The sequence below is a fragment of the Nicotiana tomentosiformis genome, chromosome 9 (genome assembly GCF_000390325.3).
Source record: "Nicotiana tomentosiformis chromosome 9, ASM39032v3, whole genome shotgun sequence".
NCBI classification, from domain to species: Eukaryota; Viridiplantae; Streptophyta; class Magnoliopsida; order Solanales; family Solanaceae; genus Nicotiana; species Nicotiana tomentosiformis.
This window is the reverse complement of record NC_090820.1, coordinates 111,328,752-111,346,962: the sequence shown is the minus strand read 5'-3', so window position 1 is coordinate 111,346,962 and position 18,211 is coordinate 111,328,752. Positions and strand designations below refer to the sequence as shown.

General features: G+C 39.2%; 1 protein-coding gene across 1 annotated transcript; it reads left to right on the top strand.

Annotated features, from left to right (window-relative positions):
* The first annotated feature begins 15,561 nt into the window (after window positions 1-15,561).
* On the top strand, window positions 15,562-16,386 carry LOC138899362 (uncharacterized mitochondrial protein AtMg00860-like). Its single transcript, XM_070185529.1, has 2 exons — window positions 15,562-15,994; window positions 16,091-16,386. The coding sequence occupies exons 1-2, from the start codon at window positions 15,562-15,564 to the stop codon at window positions 16,384-16,386; spliced, it is 729 nt and encodes a 242-aa protein (XP_070041630.1).
* Window positions 16,387-18,211: the final 1,825 nt, after the last annotated feature.

Genomic DNA, 18,211 nt, shown 5'->3' with positions numbered 1-18,211 from the left:
CTTGGGCAATTTTGAGGATTTCTTCAAGACTTCAACTTGGGTAAGTGTCCTATATCCAAATGTGATTATATTTCATAAATCCATGGTCATATTCATCATTTATTTCGGATTTAAACGGAAGAAATAAAGATTTTTGCAAAATCTTCCAAAAACAAAAATTTAAGATTTGGAGGTTGAGTTGTTATCAAATTTTGATAAAATTGGAATGGATGGACTCGTAATTGAATGGGTTATCGGATTTTGTAAGTTTTGCCAGATTCCGAGATGTGGGACACCACGGGCAAATTTTGAGCTAATTTCAGATTTTAATGAAAATGTAATATTTTCTTATGAAAGTGATTACTATAATTTTTGTTGACTGTATCGAATTAATTATGACTAGATACGAGTCGATCGGAGTCGGAAATTCGAAAAAAAATTATAATACTTGGTTAAATTGGAGCAAGTCAAGGTAAGTGACTTGTCTAACTTTGTGTGGGGAAAATTTCCCCTAGGATTGGTATTGATGTGATTATTGAAATGTGTTGAAAGTCGTGTGCACGAGGTGACGAGTGTTGTGCAATTATTAAATTATTTTATCTTGTTATATTCTTCATCATTGATCTGAGATATATACTTCAAATTTGTTTGATCTTTTCTTACTAATTGTTTTACCTGTTTAATTGAAACTTGGTTTCTTTTATTCTGTGCATTATTTGAAGATTGATTTTCTTTAAATTAAATATTATTAATATGAAGTATTTGACATTTTTAAACTTGATATTGAAGCAACGTAGTAAAGATTTTGAAATATTAGTTTCCTAAATTATTTACTCCTGAATATTTTTTACACTCATTGTGAGGGAGCCGTGAGCTCTTTATTGTGGAAAACTATTATTGATGATTTATTTTGGCATGAGTCGTGAGCTCTTTATTGTGGAAAAATATTGTTGTTGAATTATTTTGGCAAGTTAAATTATTTGAGCACTTGAGGTGCAAATTGTGATATATTGTGATATTGATACGCATGCGGTGGTATAAGGCTTGGGTGTTGAAATGCATGCGGTGAGATAAGGGTGGCTTGATACGCGTGGCTAGTAGGGGAACTACTAGAAGCCATCCGGTGTGATAAGGGTGGCTAAAACACGAGATGCTATTTCGGGAAAAAAATGTTTTCTTTAAATAAATTGTGAAGGTTCTCGCGGTGATATAAGGAAATGAGATATTGTGAATGTATTTATGATTTGGGACTACGAGGCGGTACCTCGGGAGTGCCCTTGTTGATATTGATTTATGGCCATAGTTGCTTTCGATTAATTGTTGTGATTTTCATAAAGTTGAAGGAAATTTTGTTTTGATTCCACGAGATATTATTTGTAATTATTTGATGTCATTAAATGTGACATACTAATTGATTCATTTCCAATGTCATTTTATTTTACTAAATTGATAAACATTTTACCATGCCATTATTATATTCCAGTAGGGCCTCACCTGACCTCGTCACTACTCTACCGAGGTTAGGCTTGCCACTTACTGGGTACCGTTGTGGTGTACTCATACTACGCTTCTGCACATCTTTTTGTGCATATCCAGGTACATTTTACCAGTCTAGACGTCAGTGAGTTACCTGCACACGGAGATTTCGAGGTATATCTGCCAGCGTCCGCAGACTCCGGAGTCCCCTTCTATCATTTTATGTTGCTTCCTTATATTTTATTTAGACCTTGACATATAGAGACATTGAGAATAAATTCTTAGAATCTTGTGACTTATTTCTACCATGTTTTGGGAGTTGAAATTGTTTGAATTGTAGTTTATTTATTTCAGATATTTATTATTATTCCGCATTGATGGGCTTACCTAGTCTTAGAGACTAGGTGCCATCACGACATCCTACGGAGGGAATTTGGGGTCGTGATAAGTTGGTATCAGAGCACTAGGTTCATAGGTGTTATGAGCCACAAGCAAGTTTAGTAGAGTCTTGCGGATCGGTACGGAGACGTCTGTACTTATCTTCGAGAAGCTATGGAACTGTTACGAATTATTCACTTCTTTGATTCCTTATCGTGCTCCTTTGTTGATTTCAAAGTTCTTAACAATTGTCTTTCTATTCTCTCACAGATGGTGAGGACACGCACAACTGGATCTGATGATCAGACACCCGCTCCCTCTGTTGGAGCCGCAAGAGGCCAGGGTCGGGGCAGAGGCCGAGGAAGACCACGTGGTGCAGCCAGAGCATCTGCACGAACTGCTGCACCAGAGCCACCAGTAGCTCCAGTTGGAGAGCAGGCACCTGAGATGCCTGTTACTACTCCTGCACTTCAAGAGACTCTTGCCCAGTTTTTGAGCATGTTTGGCACTTTAGCTCAGGCAGGATTAATTCCACTTGCTCCTGCCACATCTCAGGCTGGGGGAGGAGCACAAACTCCTGCCGCCCATACTCCAGAGCCACGTTCCCAAGTTGAACATGCCCCAGAGGTTATACCAGTGCAGCCAGTTATCCCAGTTCGGCCTGAGATTAGGACAGGAATTTCAGAGGGAGAGCAGCTCAGGCTTGAGAGGTATAAGAAGTACCACCCTCCCACTTTCAGCGGTCTAGCTTCAGAGGATGCTCAGGGTTTCCTGGAGGAATGTCACCGTATCCTTCGTACTATGGGTATTGTGGATTCCAGTGGAGTTTCTTTCACGGCATTCCAGTTTAGAGGAGCAGCCTACCAGTGGTAGCAGGCATATGAGTTGGATAGTCCGGTTGAGGCAGCTTCACTTACTTGGACTTAAATTAGGTGGAGAATGTAATCACCCAAAATGTCATCTTTAAATTAAATGATTAATTATGTGATCTAAGCACAATTTACCATTACTCGACTTGCGTGTGCAGTCCGTAAAAATAATTTCGGAAAGTTTTCAAGTGAAAAATAAATTTAAATGTGAATTAGAGCTTTAAAACTCAACAGAGTTGACTTTGGTCAACATTTTTAGCAAACAGACTCGGATCAGTATTTTGACAATTTTGGTAGGTCTGTATCGTGATTTGGGACTTAAGAGTATGCCCGGAATCAAATTCCGAGGTCCCTAGCCAGAGATATGGAATTATGATGAAAAATTAAAAGTTTAAGTTTAAATAGTGACCGGATATCAAATTATGTACAAACGACCCCGGAATAGAATTTTGATGATTCCAACAGTTCCGTATGGTAATTTTGGACTTAGGAGCGTGATCGGAATTTTATTTGGAAGTCCGTAGTAGAATTAGGCTTGAAATGCCGAAAGTTGAATTTTTGGGAAGTTTGACCGAGGGGTTGACTTTTTGCTATTGAGATCGAAATCCGATTCTAAAAATTTTCATAACTCAGTTATATCATTTATGACTTGTATGCAAAATTTGAGGTCAATCGGAATTGATTTGATATGTTTCGGCGCAAATATATAGAAGTTGGAAGAATTGAAAACTCATAATTCGATTCAATGCGCGATTCGTAATTTCGGCGTTGTTTGGCATGGTTTGAAGACTCAACTAAGTTCATATTGTATTTTGGGATATGTTGGTATATTTTTTTAAGGTCCGAGGGCCTCGGGTGAATTTCGGAAGGTTAACGGAATGGATTTCGGACAAAAAGGAACTGCTGGAATATTTCTGTTGCAAAAGCTATTTTTGGACAGCAACCGGTGCAATCGCAGAGCTGACTTTGGAAACTTATATCTCGAAATCTATAAGGAATCTGAAAATTTTCAAAATCGGATTTCGACCCAGATATCAAAAAGTCAACCCCTCGGTCAAACTTCCCAAAAATTTAACTTTCGGCATTTCAAGCCTAATTCTTCTACGGACTTCCAAATAAAATTCCAATCACGTTCCTAAGTCCAAAATCACCATACGGAGCTGTTGGAATCATCAAAATTTTATTCTGGGGTCGTTTGCACATAATTTGACATCCGGTCACTATTTGAACTTAAACTTTTAATTTTTCATCAAAATTCCATATCTCTTGTTAGGGACCTCGGAATTTGATTCCGGGCATACGCCTAAGTCCCAAATCAAGATATAGACCTACCAAATTTGTCAAAACACTGATCCGAGTCTGTTTGCTCAAAATGTTGACCAAAGTCAACTAAGTTGAGTTTTAAAGCTCTAATTCACATTTAAATTCATTTTTCACCTGAAAACTTTCTGATTTTTCTTTTTACGGACTGCACACGTAAGTCGAGTAATGGTAAATAGTGCTTAGATCACATAATTAATTATTAAATTTAAAGATAACATTTTGGGTCATCACAGTAATGGGTATTTTTAATTAATTAGGAGATATATAGAATTGGCCAACAGGACGATGACATGTGTCCCTCCATTTAAATGAGGGGTATATTTGAACCCAAAGTATGACTGTTGGGGTATATATAACCCAATAGTATGATGAGGGGTATTCTTAGACCATTTTCGTAAGTAGAGGGGTATATTTGGACCTTCGCCGATTATTTTATGCCAACTGAAATAGCAACTATATATTATGTTGCTCATGTTTATGCAAGAGATAAATTATCGAAATTATGAAAATGTAAAGATAAAATCACACAGATCAATTAATTAAAATTTTAATTTGCCTATCCAGGTATTATGAGGACCAAAATGCGAACTTGTTAATATTTGAAACACTAAAAGTACAATTGTTTTTATTAAAATAAAAACCTGGTGTTCAAGTCTGAGCTTATCATTTTAACTCAAAGGGCAGTATGGTGAAACAAAGAAGACTACACCAAATTCGAAAAAATATTTTTCAATATATCTTATATTCTTAATATAAGTCACAAAACTTAAACTGCACAATTAAGCAAATACATAAAAATAGCAAAGTAGGTTATATATTTTCGCACTCATTTCATATTCTTACAAAGTCAAAAAGTCATATAACTGTAACGATACGGCCAGTCATTTTAAAAGTTGTAGCCTTGTTCCCCTATTTAATGCTCATTCTGTACTTTATAACTGTTATATGACTTGTCGGGGTAATTGGTTCGGGTCTGACGAGATTTTTAGAATAAATTGGAACACTTAGTTCCAAAGTTTAAAACTTAAGTTGAAAAGGTAGGCTGGATGTCGACCTATGTGTAAACGACTCCGGAATAAAATTTTGAGGATTCTAATAACTCCATATGGTGATTTTGGAGTTAGGAGCGTGTCCGAAAAATTATTTGGAGGCCCGTAGTTAAATTAGGCTTGAAATGGCTAAAATAAGAATTTAAGTTTAGAAGTTTGACCGGGGAGTTGACTTTTTTATATCGGGTCGGAATCCAGTTCTGAAAATTTTCATAGCTCTGTTATGTCATTTATGACTTGCGTGCAAAATTTGAGGTCAATCGGACTTCATTTGATAGGTTGCGGCGTCATTTGTATAAATTAAACGTTTCAAATTTCATTAGGCTTGAATCTATGTGTGATTCGTATTTTTAGTGTTGTTGGATGTGATTTGAGAACTCGACTAAGTTCGTATTATATTTTAGGACTTGTTGGTATATTTGGTAGAGGTCCCGAGGGGCTCGAGTGAGTTTCAGACGGCTAATAGATCATTTTTGTCCTTTGGGCGATTTCTGATAGGTGGTGGTATTTTTCTTCAGATTTCCTTATACACGATTGCGTAAGTTTGTCTGCGATCGTGTAAGTTCATCTGCGATCGCGTAGGGTAATTTGGGCAGAGGTGACTTTGTTCTACGCGATCGCGTGAATGGGGTTGCGATCGCGTAGGCTTAATTTGGCAGTTGGAAAATTTGTTCTATGCGATCGCGTGGGAACGTCCGCGATCACGTAGGTTTGAGCGAGCTGTGCTATGCGAACGCATGACTAAGGCCATGTTCGCGAAGAGGAACAGAGGGAGAAGCTCGGCCACGCGCGCTTAATGCTTCGCGATCGCGTAGGTTGGCGGAGTCAGAACTTCGCGATCGCGTGGAACTTTCTGCGATAGCGTAGAGTTAATTTTGGCAGTGTTGAAATTGTGTTTTGCGATCGCGTAGAAGAAATCACGGGGCAGAGAGTTTAAGTTCTGACCCATTTTCTATTTTTAACGATTTGGATCTCGGATTGAGGCGATATTTGGGAGATGTTGAGAGAAAATATTGGGGTAAGTATTCTTAACTCAATCTTGGTTAGATTACTCGAATTCATCACTGTTTTTAACATTTAATTTGTGATTTAAGTTGGAAACAAATTTGAAAACCCTCTTGGATAGATTTGAGGGTCGAATTGTTATCGGAATTTAGTCATTTTAGTATGGTTAGACTCGTGGTTGAATGGGCGTTCATATTTCTTAACTTTCGCCGGATTTCGAGACATGGGCCCCACGGGCAATGTTGAGTTAATTTCGGATTTTTATTGAAAAATATAGTATTTTCTTATGGAATTGATTCTATAATTTTTGTTGATTGTATCGAATTAATTATGACTAGATTCGAGTCGAAATATCGAGGAAAAGGCATATTACTTGATTAAATTGGAGCAAGCCGAGGTAAGTACTTGTCTAACCTTGTGTGGGAGAAATTCCCCTTAGGATTGGTATTTATGTGATAATTGAAATATGTTGAAAGTCATGTACACGAGGTGACGAGTGTGTACACGGACTATATGTGAAAGATTATATTTTCAAATTGTGTAGATCACTGTTGCGCATTAATTAAATTATTTTATTATATTTTTCATCATTGATCTGATTTATATACTTTAAATTTACTTGACCTTCTCCTGCTAATTGTTTTTACCTGTTAGCTGAAACTTGGTTTCTTTTATTCGGTGTATTATTTGAAGGTGAAATTTCTTTAATTTAAATATTATAAAAATATAAAGTATTTTACATTTAAAGATTTGATATTTAAAACAAGGTGGTAAATTTGTGAAATATTATATTTGCTGAATATTTTGTGAGATGTTCGTACTAATTGTGATGGAGCTGTGAGCTCTTTATTGTGAAAAAACATCGTTGTTGATTTATTTTGGCAAATTAAAATATTTGGGCACTTCTGTCACGACCCCAAATTCCCTCCGTAGGAGGTCGTGATGGCACCTAATCTCTAAGAGTAGGTAAGCATATCAATGCGGAATAATAATAGATATCTGAAATAAATAAACTGCAATTCAAATAATTTTAACTCCCAAAACCCGATATAAATAAGTCACAAGCTTCTAAAAATGTATCCTCAATGTCTATATATATCAAGATCTAAAGAAAAATAAGGAAGCAACATAATAATGATAGAAGGGGACTCCGGAGTCTGCGGACGCTGACAGATATACCTCGAAGTCTCCGTACACAGGTAATTCACTGATGTCTGGGCTGGTAAGATGTACCTGGATCTGTACAAAAAGATGTGCAAAAGCATAGTATGAGTACACCACAGCGGTACCCAATAAGTGCCAAGCCTAACCTCGGTAGAGTAATGACGAGGTCAGGCTAGGCCCTAATGAAAAATAATAATGGCATGGTAAAATATTTATCAATATAATAAAATAAAATGACAATGGAAATGAATCATGTAGTGTGTCACCATTTAATTACACCAAATAATGGCAAATAATACCTCGTGGAAACAAAACATAATTCTTTTCAACTTTAAGAAAATCACAACAATAATCAAAGGCAACGACGGTCATAAATCAATATCAACAAGGGCACTCCCGAGGTACCGCCTCGTAGTAAAAAATCATAAATAAATTTACAATATCTCATTTCCTTATGTCACCGTGGGAGCCTTCACAATTTATTTTAAAGAAAATATTTTTCTCAAAATAGCGTCCTGCGTTTTAGCCATCCTTATCACACCGCATGACTTCTAGTTGTTTCCCCTACTAGCTACGCATATCAAGCCACCCTTATCTCACCGCATGCGTTTCAATACAGAGACCTTTTGCCACCGCGTGCGTTTCAATATCACAATTTATCACAATTTGCACACTCAAGTTCCCAAATATTTTAATTTGCCAAAATAAATCAACAACAATATTTTTCCATAATAGAGAGCTCACGGCTCATGCCAAAATAATTCAACAATAATATTTTTCACAATAAAGAGCTCACGGCTCCATCACAATTAGTACGAAAATCTCACAAAAATATTCGGGAATAAATAACTCAACAAAATAATATTTCAAAATATTTAATACGTTGCTTCAATACCAAATTTAAAAAGTCAAATACTTCATATTAATAATATTTAATTTAAAGAAAATAAACCTTCAAATAATGTACTGGATAAAAGAAATCAAGTTTCAACTAAACATGTAAAACAATTAGCAGAAAAAGGTCAAGCAAATAAAAGAATATAAACATTAAATCAATGATGAAGAATATAACAAGGTAAAATTATTTAATTAATATGCAACAGTGATCTACAAAATTTAAAGACATTATCTTCCACATTTAGCCCGTGTACACACTCGTCACCTCGTGTACACGACTTTCAATACATTATAATTTATCACTTCAATACCAATCCTAGGGGAAATTTTCCCCACACAAGGTTAGACAAGTCCCTTACCTCGACTTGCTCCAATTTAATCTAGCAGCATGCATTTTTCTCGATTTTCCGACTCCGATCGACTTGAATCTAGTCAAAATTAATTCGATACAGTCAACAAAATTTATAGAATCAATTCCATAAGAAAATACTACATTTTCAATAAAATCCGAAATTAACTCAAAAATCACCCGTAAGGCCCACGTCTCGGAATCCGGTAAAAGTTACCAAATATGAACGCACGTTCAAGCACGAGTCTAACCATACCAAAATGACTAAATTCTGATAACGATTCGACCCTCAAATCCTCAATTATAGCCAAGATGGTTTTCAAAAGTTTCCAACTAAAATCACCAATTAAATGTTAAAAACAGTGATGGATTCGGGTAATCTAACCAAGATTGAGTTAAGAACACTTTTCCCGGTGTTTTTTCTTAAAATCTCCCAAATATCGCCTCAATCAAAGCTCCAAATCGTTAAGAATGGAAAAATGGGACGAAGTCCCATTTTCAGAACTTAAACTCTCTGCCTCGTGATTTCTTCTCCGCGATCGTGAACTTCCACACGGGATTGCGAAGCACAATTTCAACACTGCCAAAATTAACTCTACGCGGTCATAGAAAGTTTCACGCGATCGCGAAGTACTGACTCCGCAAACCTACGCGATCGCGAACCTTCTCACGAGATCGTGAAGCATTAAGCGCGTGTGGCCCAGCTCCTCCCTCCGTTCCTCTTCGTGAACGCAACCTTAGTCACGCGTTCGCATAGCACAAGTCACTCAAACCTACGCGATCGCGGACGTTCCCATGCAATCGCATAGAAAATATTTCTAGCTGCAAAATTAAGCCTACGCAATTGCAACCCCATTCACGCGATCGCGTAGAACAAAGTCAACTCTGCCCAAACTACCCTACGCTATTACGTCCAGACCTCTCTTCATCGCGAACGCGATAGGTCCCTCGCGTTCGCGAAGCACAAAATTGTGCTGCCTAACATTTGCTCTTGGTGAATGCAACCATGGTTTCGTGAACGCGAAGCTTTACCAATATTACCCTTCACGAATGTGTCCAAGGCTTCGCAAACGCGACCACCACCTCGCGAACGCGTAGAACAAGGACCTGGGGTCCCAATTGCCTCATTCCTCTTCGCGAACTCGACACCACTCCCACATTCGCGATGCACACATAGACCATACCTTCACGTTCGCGTCCTCCCCTTCGTGAACACGAAGAACAAAATCTCACTCTCAGAAAACACTCTTCGCGAATGCAGGGGTCCACTCACGAACGCAAAAAAGGAAATCAGAAAAATGCAGTAGCAGATATCAGCAATCTCACCAAGGCCGAAAATTATCCGTTAACCCCCCGGAACTCACCCGAGCCCCCCATGACCTCAACCAAATATACAATAAAGTCCTAAAATATCATACGAACTTAGTCGAACCCTCAAATTACATCAAACAATGCTAAAACCACGAATCATACCCCAATTCAAGCCTAATGAACTTTGAAATTTCAAGTTTCCATAAACGACACCGGAACCTATCAAATCGAGTCTGATTGACCTCAAATTTTGCACACAAGTCATAAATAACATAATGGAGGTATTTAAATTTTCAGAATAGGATTCCGACCCCGATATCAAAAAGTCAAACTTCCCAAAAATTCAACTTTCGGTATTACTAGTCTGATTCAACCACGGACCTCCAAATAATTTTCCGGACACGCTCCTAAGTCCAAAATCACCATACGGAGCTATTGGAATCATCAAAATTTTATTCCGGAGTCGTTTACATATAGGTTGACATCCAACGTACCTTTTCAACTTAAGTTTTAAACTTTTAAACTAAGTGTTCCAATTTATTCTAAAATCTCATCGGACCCGAGCCAATAGCCCCGACAAGTCATATAACAGTTATAAAGTGCAGAATGAGCATTAAATAGGGGAACGGGGCTACAACTTTTAAAATGACTGGCCGGGTCGTTACAACTTGAGGTGCAAATTATGATATATTGTGATATTGATACGCATGTGGTGGTATAAGGTGTAGGTATTGAAACGCATGCGGTGAGATAAGGGTGACTTGATATTCGTGGCTAGTAGGGAAAACTAGTAGAAGTCATGCGGTGTGACAAGGGTGGCTAAAATGCGGGATGCTATTTCGGAAAAAATATTTTCTTTAAAATAAACTGTGAAGGCTCCCGCGGTGATATAAAAAAAAATTGACTTTTCATGGCCTTGTCATTTTGACACGTGGCACGATCCTATTGGATTTTCTTGACTTGGCGTGCCATGTCATTTCACGTGTGGCACCAAACTGGACCTCTAGGAAGATGATATCTTGGGCTTAAAGAAATGGGCTCATCATATGTAGCTAACAAAATGGGCTAGCACAATGCCACGTGTCAAAATGATAAGGCCGTGCCAAGTCAAATTAAAGAGCGAATAAGATTGCCAATAAGATTATGCCACGTGTCAAAATGACAAGGCATGCCAAGTCAAATTAAAAGGCCAATGAAACCGCGCCAAGTGTGCAAGTGACATGTTCTGGCCAATCAAATACGTCCTTGTCACACTTCAATCTGATTGGTCGGAAAGAGTTTGTTCTTATTATAACTCTTCCCTCCCACAACTATAAATAGGGGTTTGCATAACTCAGAAAAGACACCAGAAGTTATAACAAGAAGCAAGAGAGAGCTCGTAGATCAAACGATGCAGATTTTTCTAAAAGCTACAAGCGTTCAAGTGTTCTAAGGATTAAAAGATCAAGACGAAGATTCAAGAACAAGCTGCAAGCCCTTGGATTAAAAATACGTCAAGATCAAGATCAAGCTTCAAGCACTTGGATTAAAATAAAATAAAACTCAAGATTAAGCTCAAAAGCTCTTTTATTTACTAGTGGAAAGAAGAATCAGAGGATGCATAGAGATTGTAACACTCAAAATTTGAAATAAAATACTACGATTGTTGCAATATTTTTCTGCCTGATTTTATTTTCTCGACACAATTTATTGTCTACAAATTTTGGCATGCCCGGTGGGACAATCTCTACCTCTCATCTCAACTTTTGAAATCACCAAAGTTCAAGAACATTGAAATGGCTTCAAATAAAATCAACTCCAGTTCAACTTCCACAAAGGCTGCTAATCAAAGGTTCTATGCTTATGTGGAAAGCATCCTCGATGTTACCCTTGGAAGCTTTGGACCAGTTACGAGGAGCAAAGGAAGTTCGTTAGGACAACAAGCACCCCAAGTGTCATCCTCATCAACCCCTGTTTTCGGATCTTCATCCTCAAAAGGGGCAAGATCTTCCACAAACGTACCCGAAGGAGGAAGCGATGTTGCTGAAACGATCAAGAAAACTCTTGCTCTGCTTGACCTCTTCGGATCCAAGAACTCGGATGTGAAGGAAGATTATGATGCTTCAAGTGATGGATCCTCCCTACTTACACCACATAGCGTGATCCAATCAAGGATCAATTGGTGTGAAAATCCATGCTACTCTCCATCGTCCACGACAATCAAGCAAGCCATGGTGACAAACTCTTCATCTGTGGATGAGCAGTTGGCAAACTTGACCGAAGCAATCACTGGCTTGACCAAGTGCATGCAAATTCATGATGCTAGAATCGACAAGCTAACAGATAGGGTGGGAATCTTGATGGAAGAAGAATCCACCCATGCACCTGGAAAACTCCCAGAAGTTCAAGAGATTAATCCTCTCCCACGACAAGTTGCATCCGCTAAGGAAATTCCAGTCTCTTCGGAAGGGATGATTCCAATCAATCAACTAAAGGAGTTCATTGAAGGGACTATAAAAAACAAATATGAATTCGCTTCCAGGTACTCCTTTACCTACACAAAGTCGTACACTTCAAGGATCGATATATTGAAGATGTCTGCTGGCTATCAACCTCCAAAATTTCAATAGTTTGATGGTAAAGGCAATCAAAAGCAACATGTGGCGCACTTCGTTGAGACATGCAACAATTCTAGGACTTGGGGAGATTACCTCGTCAAGAAGTTTGTCCGTTTATTAAAAGTAATTACTTTTGATTGGTATACGGACCTCGAGGCTAGATCTGTTGATAGCTGGGATCAACTAGAGCAAGAATTCCTCAATCGCATTTGTAGCACAAGACGTACTGTGAGTATGATAGAACTTACAAATAATCGTCAATGAAAGGGTGAACCAGTTATCGACTTTATCAATCGTTGGAGGAATGCAAGCCTCAACTGCAAAGACAGGCTTAATGAAGCTTCAGACATAGAGATGTGCATCCAAGTCATGCATTGGGAATTGTGTTACATCTTGCAAGGTATCAAGCCTAGCACATTTGAAGAACTTGCAACTCATGCCCATGACATGGAATTGAGCATGGCCTCTGTTAGAAATGAAAGGTTGCCCATCTATGAACCTCGCAAAGGGAATGACAAGTAAGAAGTCAGAAAATGGAGCAAGTTTGTACTAAGATCTAAAAACAAAGAAGCTATGAATGTCAACACATCACCTGTGAAGTTCACGACGAAGGTGATCAAGAAGCAGAGTATGAAATCCACTTCGTTCAAGATAAGCCAAGTGGAAAGTTGACTCTAAAAGAAATACAAGAGAAAGAGTACCCATTTCTGGATTCTGATGTGCCAGCCATTTTCGAAGAACTCCTCGAGTTAAATCTCTTAATCTTCCGGAGATGAAGCGGCCAAATGAAGCTGGGTAAACTGATGACCCAAATTATTGCAAATATCATCGACTTGAGAGCCACCCTCTAGAGAAGTGCTTTGTCTTCAAGGACAAAGTTATTGACTTGGCTCGTGAAAAGAAGATCGTGCTTGAAGATCAGAAAGCAAGCGCAAAGCAAGTCTCTATCATATTTGGCTCATTCAGTTCATTCAGTCCAGACGTATTAAGTAGTTTTAAAGAAAGTAAAGATGAAGAATTACTGGAGAACAACAAAGTTGAAGATGATCAACCTGAGGATGATAAAGGTTGGACGTTGGTGACTCGTCATAAGCACCACAGAAGGAGCCCACGAAAAGAATCAGTAGAACAACGAACAAGGAAAATGATGGTAAAAAGACCAAGGATATGGAATCCAGTTAAGCACTTGAAGAAAGAAAAAGTGGAGGTGCACCACCCTCAAAAGCCATGACTTCCAATGACCTTGGAGGAGTTTTTACCAAGTTGGTTCGCACGAAGATTTCCCACGGGGGTGTTGCCATGCTGACAGAGTGAAAGAAAAGAGTGATGACCTACCATTGGCAATATCATCGGAAAAACTGATCGATTCCAATCCTCAAGAAGTTAATTCTTGTGAGGAAAGATTCACGTTCACAAATGACGATCTTCTGCTAGGTGACACTCTTCATAACTGCCCATTGTACCCGGTTGGCTATATGCGTGATGAAAGGGTAAATCGAATTTTGGTTGATGGAGGATCCTTAGTGAATATTTTGCCTGTTAGCACTGTGAAAGAACTTGGTATTCCCGTGAACGAACTCTCAGAAAGCCGTGTGATGATCCAAGGATTCAACCAAGGGGGCAAAGAGCCATAGGCGCGATCAGGCTGGAAATCATCATTGAATATATGCAATCAAGTTCATGGCTGCATGTGATCGATGCAAAGACAAGGATGAAGAGTCCACATTGTTCTACTTGAAGTTCTACTTGAAGAACCGCATTGTGAAGGAGCTAAACATTGATGATGTCATGAATGACAAGGATGATGAGTCCACGGCTAAGAGAGCTGAGGTCGTTGCTGACAAAACCAAAGTTGTTGCTGAGAAGGTACACCCCAATTCAAATAAGTCTCATAAAGGGAACATTGTGTCTCACGGCACTCCTTACAAAGCGAACAAATGAAGGTTTTGATCCTAATGCTTACAGGCTATTTGCAAAAGCTGGATACCATCCTAATGAGCCGTCAAAGTTAGGGAAGCTACCATCAGAAACTGCGATAAGACAACCATGTGAAGGTTTGGGATACAAGTAACCGTCACCAGTGCGCATCTCCATAAGAAGGGAAAGCATCAATTATATCACTGTAGAAGATGAATCTGCCGCTTCTAACAAGCCTTCTATCTTTGATCGACTTGGAAAATCAACTGTGAGGACTTCCGTGTTTGAGAGATTGGGTCCATTAAAGAAGGGGAACAAGTTCCAGAGAAATTTTCAAAGCATAAGAACACCCGTTTCGCCCAAAATCCAAAAGATCTCTAAGGATTTCCAAAGTTTGGTTCCTTCTAGAATGAGGCGACAAACAAAACATGTGGTTTCATGTAAAGAAGTACTGAAAGTAAAGCCATATACTGTCATCTACACAAAGGAATATGACGAAGCTGAATAAAGTGTGGGTTCTTTGTATTATGTTACTGTACAAGGCGAGAATGGTGTTAAATCTTCAATGGAGGATAATGCAGAATTGGAGGATGTTTTACCATGTTATCACATATCCTTCAATGATGGGGACCCTCAAGAAGATGAAGATGCAAAAGATGCTCCACCGAAACTTGAAAAAGGGGTGAATGCAACGATTGATTCCTTAAAAGAAGTTAACCTTGGCACTGATGAAGAACCAAGACCCACCTACCTAAGTGATTTAGTAGAAGTTGATGAAGAAAGCACTTATATTGAGTTACTCAAGGAGTTTAGGGATGTCTTTGCTTGGAGTTACAAAGAAATGCCTGGCTTGGACACTAAAGTAGCAGTCCATCACCTTGCAGTCAAGAATGGCGCTCGTCCTGTTAAGCAAGATCAAAGGCGCTTTAGGCCGGACTTGGTTCCCCTGATTGAAACCAAAGATTGATGCTACTACTGGTTACGAGGCAATGTCTTTCATAGACGGTTCGTCCGGATATAACCAAATTTGCATGGCACTAAAAGATGAAGAGCTTACTGTTTTTTGCACCCCCAAGGGTATTTATTGCTACAAGGTAATGCCTTTTGGCTTGAAGAACGCTAGTTCTACTTACCAAAGGGCTATGTAGAATATTTTTGACGATCTTCTCCACAAGAATGTCAAATGCTATGTGGACGACTTGGTGGTAAAATCAAGAGAGAAGGGTGACCACTTGAAAGACATGAGAATGGTGTTTGAGTTGCTCCGGAGGTACCAACTTAGGATGAATCCATTGAAATGCGCCTTTGGAGTTACTTTCAGAAACTTCCTTGGTTTCATTGTTCGACATCGAGGGATTGACATTGATCAAGCCAAAGTAGATGCAATCTTGAAAATACCTAAGCCTCGGGATATTCACGAATTGAAAAGTCTGCAAGGAAAGTTAGCATACCTTAGGAGATTCATCTCAAACCTAGCTGTGAGGTGCCAACCATTCAGTCGCCTTATGAAGAAAGATGTCCCTTTTAAATGGGACCAAGCGTGTAGCAATTCCATTGAGAGCATTAAATCCTACTTGATGAAGCCTCCAGTTTTGGCAGCCCCTATACTTGGAAAGCCACTGATACTATACATTTCAGCACAAGAAAGGTCTGTTGGAGCGCTGTTGGCCCAAGAAAATAGTGAAGGGAAAGAAAACTCCCTTTACTACTTGAGCAGGATGATGACACCAAACGAGATGAATTATTCGCCAATTGAAAAGTTGTGTTTGGCGCTAGTCTTCTCAATTCAAAAGTTGAAGCACTACTTTCAAGCTCATGTTCTCCGTCTTGTTTCAAAGGCAAATCCCATCAAGTTCATGATGTCAAAACCTGTTCGTAGTGATCGACTAGCGAGATGGTACCTCCAATTTCAACAATTCGAGATTTTGTACATCCCTCAAAAGGCTATAAAAGGAAAAACATTGGCAGACTTCTTGGCAGATCATCCGATACTTGATGACTGTGAGCTAATTGACGAACTACCTGATGAGGATGCAATGGCCGTTGAAGTTCAACCTCCATGGAAGATGTAATTTGATGGTGCTGCGCATCGTGGAAGAGCTGGTGCTAGCGTAGTATTTGTCACTTCCCAAGGTGAAGTCTTGCCCTACTCCTTCACCTTGACACAACTTTGTTCCAATAATGTTGCCGAGTATCAAGCATTAATACTTTGGCTTGAAATGGCCGTTGATATGAAGCAATTTTAATTGCAAGTCTTTGGTGACTCCCAGTTAGTGGTCAATAAGCATTTAGGTAGTTACGAGGTCAAGTAGCCTAAACTACGCCCATATCATGATTACGCTAAAATTTTAATGGGGTGGCTCGGTGATGTGACTATTCTGCATGTGCCAAGGAAAGAAAATAAGAAGGTCGATGCTTTAGCTTCCCTAGCTTCATCGTTAACCCTGCCTAATCAAGCGTAAGTTACTCTCTGCCAAAAATGGGTAGTACCGCCGCTAAATGAGGCTGAAGGTGAAGAAAATGAACGCAAGCATCTTGTCGCTGTTTCTCAAGTTGAGAAAGAAGAATGGCGACAACCCCTTACCGACTACTTATGTTATGGGATACTTTCAGAAAATATGAGGAGAAGGACTGAAATCTGTCGTCGTGCACCTCGCTTCCTTTACTACAAAGATACTCTATATAGAAGTTCATTCGAGGGAGTACTCTTGCGATGCTTAGGGGAAGAATAAACACTTCAAGCTTTTGAAGAGGCACATTCTGGTGTATGTGGTTCACACCAGTTTGGACCAAAGCTTCACTTCCATAGAAAAAGGATGGGATATTATTGGCCAACGATGGTAAAGATTGCTTGGACTACGCTTGAAGATGCCAGGCTTGTCAATTCCTTGCGAATTATATTCATCATCCTCCTGAAGTGTTACACCCGACTGTTGCATCCTGGCCGTTTGAAGTTTGGGGATTGGATGTTGTTCGACCACTGCCAAAGTCCTCTGGTGGGAACCTATACATCTTGGCTGCAACTGACTACTTCTCAAAATGGGCTATAGTTGTTGCTCTTAAGGAAGTAAAGAAGGAAAATGTTGCAAGTTTCATCCGAGTAAACATTATCTATCGCTTTGGCATTCCTCGTTACATAATAACGGATAATGGCAAGTCGTTCGACAATAGGTTGATGAACAAGATTTGTGAACTCTCTGTCTTCAAGCAACGTAACTCTTCTATGTACAATGTTGTTGCCAATGGTCCAGCCGAGGCATTCAACAAGACTCTATGCAACTTGTTAAAGAAAGTCATCTCCAAATCCAAAGGGGATTGGCATGACCGCATGGAGGAAGCTTTGTGGGCATATAGGACAACTCATCGCACGCCAACACAAGCGACCCCTTATGCACTCATTTATGGAGTTGAAGCCGTCTTGCCACTCAAGCGTCAAATACCTTTATTACGATTAGCTATTCAAGAAGGCATCACTGATGAAGAAAATGCTCGACTTCGATTAGCAGAGTTGGAGGCTCTTGATGAGAGAAGGTTGGAAGCTCAACAGAATCTTGAATGTTATCAAGCTCGATTGTCTCGCACCTTCAATAAAAGAGTTGGCCCAAGATCCTTTCAAGTAGGAGATCAAGTCTTTGCCATAAGAAGACCCATTATTACTTCCCATAAACCTGTAGGGAAGTTCACTTCAAAATGGGATGGGCCATATGTTGTGCAAGAAGCTTATTCAAGTGGGGCTTACAAGCTGGTTGATGCAGATGGCATGAGAATCGGCCCTATTAATGGAAAGTTTTTGAAGAAGTATTATCCTTGAAGTTGCAACGCTCCTTGACGCATGAGTCTAAACTGCATGTTCCTACACTCCTGGCCTGCATGCGTCTAAACTATGTAAGGTCCACC